The sequence below is a fragment of the Heptranchias perlo genome, chromosome 7 (genome assembly GCF_035084215.1).
Source record: "Heptranchias perlo isolate sHepPer1 chromosome 7, sHepPer1.hap1, whole genome shotgun sequence".
Lineage (NCBI taxonomy): Eukaryota > Metazoa > Chordata > Chondrichthyes > Hexanchiformes > Hexanchidae > Heptranchias > Heptranchias perlo.
Genome location: NC_090331.1, coordinates 6,372,790 through 6,377,932, shown reverse-complemented (window position 1 = coordinate 6,377,932; position 5,143 = coordinate 6,372,790). Strand labels below are relative to the sequence as shown.

Below are 5,143 nucleotides of genomic sequence, written 5' to 3'. Positions count from 1 at the left end.
CCTTTTAGTTTCTTGTCTTCTGAGGATTGAGTGGCCCTCCTTAATCCTCCTACCAAAATGAACCACCTCACTCACCACCTCACTCTTTGCTGTATTGAATTTGATTTGCCATTTATCCCCCCGCTCTGCAGGCCTCTTTATGTCTCCCTGTGTTTTGGTGCAGTCCTCCACATCTTACCTCCACTTACCCACTCCCAAATTTGGTGCCATCTGCAAATTTCGACACCATGGTGACCTCGGTTGGTAATCTCAAATTCGCAAAGTCGTCTCATCCACCCTTTAAGTGTCGTCCTTGCCTCAGTGGGTAACACCGTCACCTCCTGAGTTCGAAGGTCGAGGGTTTGGGTCCCATTCCAGAGACTTGAGCACATAATCCAGGCCGACGCTCCCAGTGCCAGTACTGAGGGTCGTTTATCTGGTCATTTACCTCATTGTTGCTCGTGGGATCTTGCTGTGCGCAAACTAGATGTCTCGTTTCCTACATTATAGCAATGACTACACTTCAAAAAAGCACTTCATTGGCTGTAAACTGCTTTTGGACGTCCTGAGGTTCTGAAGGGCACTGTAGAAAATCCATGTCCTTTCTTTCTCTAACAACTCTCCTGATTCCCATTGACTCCAAATGAAAATGAAAATTGGGAGAGTTGTTTAACCAGTGGCCACGCCAATATCGCACCTTTTACCTCTACACTATTGTCGACAGTCAAAATTGCCCTCAATGACCTCCTATGTCTGAGTCAGTTGGTGAGCAACGGTGGAGTTCTGACGAAAGCTCATCGACCTGAAACCTTAAACTCTGATTCTCTCTCCACAGACGCTGCCTGACTTGCTGAGTATTTCCAGCATTTTCTGTTTTATATTTCAGATTTCCAGCATCCGCAGTATTTTGCTTTTGATTTGGTGAGCAACAGTGGCCGCTCCTGCCTGTTAACTCCAGGAGAAGGGAGTGAAAATCGGCCCCACTCTTTCTTATCTGGCCAATCTCAGCAACTAATTTGCGCACAGTGAGGTCCCACAGAGGCAATGAGGCAAATGACCAGTTGCTCTGATTTACCTTTGCTGAAGGGAGGAACTCGGCTACTCCTCTTTGAACAGGCAGACGGGGCCTCGGTTTCGCGTTTCATTTGAAAGGCAGCACTGAGAGAGTCCTGCCCTGAGAGAGTGCTGCACTGAGAGAGTCCTGCACTGAGAGAGTGCTGCACTGAGAGAGTCCTGCCCTGAGAGAGTGCTGCACTGAGAGAGTCCTGCACTGAGAGAGTGCTGCACTGAGAGAGTCCTGCACTGAGAGAGTGCTGCACTGAGAGAGTCCTGCCCTGAGAGAGTGCTGCACTGAGAGAGTCCTGCACTGAGAGAGTGCTGCACTGAGAGAGTCCTGCCCTGAGAGAGTGCTGCACTGAGAGAGTCCTGCCCTGAGAGAGTGCTGCACTGAGAGAGTCCTGCACTGAGAGAGTGCTGCACTGAGAGAGTCCTGCCCTGAGAGAGTCCTGCACTGAGAGAGTCCTGCACCGGGGGAGTCCTGCACTGAGAGAGTCCTGCACTGAGAGAGTCCTGCCCCGAGAGAGTCCTGCACTGAGAGAGTCCTGCCCCGAGAGAGTCCTGCCTCGAGAGAGTGCTGCCCCGAGAGAGTCCTGCCCCGAGAGAGTCCTGCCCCGAGAGAGTCCTGCACTGAGAGAGTCCTGCCCTGGGGGAGTCCTGCCCTGAGAGAGTGCTGCCCCGAGAGAGTGCTGCACTGGGGGAGTGCTGCACTGGGGGAGTCCTGCACTGGGGGAGTGAGAGTGTCCTGCACTGGGGGAGTCCTGCACTGGGGGAGTGAGAGAGTCCTGCACTGGGGGAGTCCTGCACTGGGGGAGTCCTGCACTGGGGGAGTCCTGCACTGGGGGAGTGCTGCACTGGGGGAGTCCTGCACTGGGGGAGTGAGAGAGTCCTGCACTGGGGGAGTCCTGCACTGGGGGAGTGAGAGAGTCCTGCACTGGGGGAGTCCTGCACTGGGGGAGTCCTGCACTGGGGGAGTGAGAGAGTCCTGCACTGGGGGAGTCCTGCACTGGGGGAGTGAGAGAGTCCTGCACTGGGGGAGTGCTGCACTGGGGGAGTCCTGCACTGGGGGAGTGAGAGAGTCCTGCACTGGGGGAGTCCTGCACTGGGGGAGTGAGAGAGTCCTGCACTGGGGGAGTCCTGCACTGGGGGAGTCCTGCACTGGGGGAGTCCTGCACTGGGGGAGTCCTGCACTGGGGGAGTCCTGCACTGGGGGAGTGAGAGAGTCCTGCACTGGGGGAGTCCTGCACTGGGGGAGTCCTGCACTGGGGGAGTCCTGCACTGGGGGAGTCCTGCACTGGGGGAGTCCTGCACTGGGGGAGTCCTGCACTGGGGGAGTCCTGCACTGGGGGAGTCCTGCACTGGGGGAGTCCTGCACTAGGGGAGTCCTGCACTGGGGGAGTCCTGCACTGGGGGAGTCCTGCACTGGGGGAGTCCTGCACTGGGGGAGTCCTGCACTGGGGGAGTCCTGCACTGGGGGAGTCCTGCACTGGGGGAGTCCTGCACTGGGGGAGTCCTGCACTGGGGGATTCCTGCACTGGGGGAGTCCTGCACTAGGAATGTCAGCCTGGACTTTGTGCTCAAGTCTCTGGAGTGTGACTTGAACGCACGACCTTCTGGCTAGCCCTCTCTCCAAGGCTAACATCATTCTTTATTGACGCTTGTGCGCTTCAGAGAGGGGAGCCTATTTGTTAGGAATGGTAATAGAAAGAATGAGAGAAAGAAAGACTTGCATTTATATAGCGCCTTTCACCACCTCAGGACGTCCCAAAGTGCTTTACAGCCAATGAAGTACTTTTGAAGTGTAGTCACTGTTGTAATGTAGGAAATGAGACTATCAACAAGTTTTATGAAACAAAAGTGATGCTCACCGGTAATGGGGAATGAAATGACCTCCGATCTATCATCGTCCTTGTTGTATCTTTGATGGCCAATCCACCGAGTGAGGCGTCGCTCCAGCCTGTGGTTCTTGAATGGATTTCTCAGTTCCTGATTGGTTTTGTTGCAGCTCCCTGGGGCTTCAGCCAACCCCAGGCTCTGCAGAATCTTCTCCTGCACCTTTGCGAGGATCGCGTCCTCACTGAGGCTGTGCATCGAGCAGGCAGCGTCTAGCCCGGGCACCCACGGCGTCAGAATCAGCACTGTCATCGTTAACATGCTCAGGAATAACGGCACAGCAGAAAACTTCCGAGCAAAGAGCAGCTGAAACATCGAGACGGAGAGAGAGTACGGTACACAGTGAGATACAAAGAGATAGAGAGAGACAGCGATGCAGATAGAGACAGAGTGGGAGGTACACAGAGCGAGAGAGACAGAGTGAGGGAGAGAGAGAACGAGACAGAGTGAGAGACACAGAGGGAGAGACACAGAGTGAGAGAGACAGAGTGAGAGACACAGAGTGAGAGAGACAGAGTGAGAGACACAGAGGGAGAGACTCAGAGTGAGAGACACAGAGTGAGAGACACAGAGTGAGAGAGACAGAGTGAGAGACACAGAGGGAGAGACACAGAATGAGAGAGACAGAGTGAGAGACACAGAGGGAGAGACTCAGAGTGAGAGACACAGAGTGAGAGACACAGAGGGAAAGATTCAGAGTGAGAGACACAGAGTGAGAGATACAGAGGGAGAGACACAGAGTGAGAGACTCAGAGTGAGAGACACAGAGTGAGAGAGACAGAGTGAGAGACACGGAGTGAGAGATACAGAGGGAGAGACTCAGAGTGAGAGACAGAGTGAGAGAGACAGAGTGAGAGACTCAGAGGGAGAGACTCAGAGTGAGAGAGACAGAGTGAGAGACTCAGAGTGAGAGACACAGAGGGAGAGACTCAAAGTGAGAGACACAGAGGGAGAGACTCAGAGTGAGAGACACAGAGTGAGAGAGACAGAGTAAGAGACTCAGAGTGAGAGACACAGAGTGAGAGATACAGAGGGAGAGACTCAGAGTGAGAGAGACAGAGTGAGAGACAGAGTGAGAGACTCAGAGGCAGAGGGAGAGACTCAGAGTGAGAGAGACAGAGTGAGAGACTCAGAGTGAGAGACACAGAGGGAGAGACAGAGTGAGAGAGACAGACAAGAGTGAGAAAGACAGAGAGAAAAGAAGAATTAAACAAGATATACACGGAGAGGGAGAATCACACACAGACAGACAGAGAGAGAGTGAGAGTGAGAGAGGGAATAAAAGGAGACAGCGAGAGGGAGAATGAGACAGAGTGAGATCCAGAGAGAGAGAGACACGCACACACAGATAGAAACAGAGTGAGAGACAAAGTGAGAGACAGAGAGACAAGGTGAGAAACAGAGAGACGCACAGATAGCTACAGAGGCAGTGATTCACACAGAGCGAGAGACAGATAGAGAAAGAGCCAGAGAGACTGAGCGAGAGACAGAGAGAGAAAGAGCCAGAGAGACTGAGCGTGAGACAGAGAGAGATGCAGACAGACAGAGAGTCGCGGTCAGAGAATCTGAGAGAGACAGGGTGAGAGACTCAGACGGGGATGAGAGTGAAAGGTAGACACTGAGAGAATGAGAAAGAATAAGAGAGAGATACTGAGGTAGACACGAAGGCACGGAAACGGAGATGCAATACGGCAAAGGGGACACAGAGACACAGAGTTGCAAACACAATGGGACAGTTACAGAGAAAACACAAAAATGAGACAGAGACGGAAATGAAGAGAGACACAGATGTAGTCAAAGAGAAAGATAGAAATATCCTTTTATTGGTGTCTTCAGAATTCCTTCAGTCCCAGCAGTCACTTCCTCAGAGGTTCAGTCCGACCCTTGAGACTGAAAGCTGACGATCTTGTCGATCACTCTGAGGGGGTGTTAATCACTGCTCTGTGCCTTGTCTGCTCTCTGCCTCTCTCCTCTCCTCCCCAAGCCCGTTTGTGTGAATGAGTGGAGTTGGCCGTTATCAGGGCTCCGATACTCTGGTGACATTGGGCACATCCTACAGCATTGTTCTGGGGGAATGACGCAGCTCTCTGCCGAGCTCAGCATTATCTCGGCTGAGGAACAGAAAGCACTATCTGTGGAATTTCTTGTTTTGGACCCAGGCAATGGGGAAACAGCCATCCCAGAGACTGAAAATTCAAACAAATTCACATCTCAC

General features: G+C 53.0%; 1 protein-coding gene across 1 annotated transcript in view; it reads right to left on the bottom strand.

Annotated features, from left to right (window-relative positions):
- inha (inhibin subunit alpha) overlaps positions 1–4,911 on the bottom strand; it is a 9,058-nt gene extending 4,147 nt beyond the window's left edge. The window contains exon 1 of the mRNA XM_067986745.1: positions 2,904–4,911. Within this exon, the coding sequence (XP_067842846.1) occupies positions 2,904–3,243 (340 nt within the window). The 5' untranslated portion in view covers positions 3,244–4,911. The remainder of the gene's footprint in view (positions 1–2,903) is intronic.
- Between the last annotated feature and the right edge of the window lie 232 nt (positions 4,912–5,143).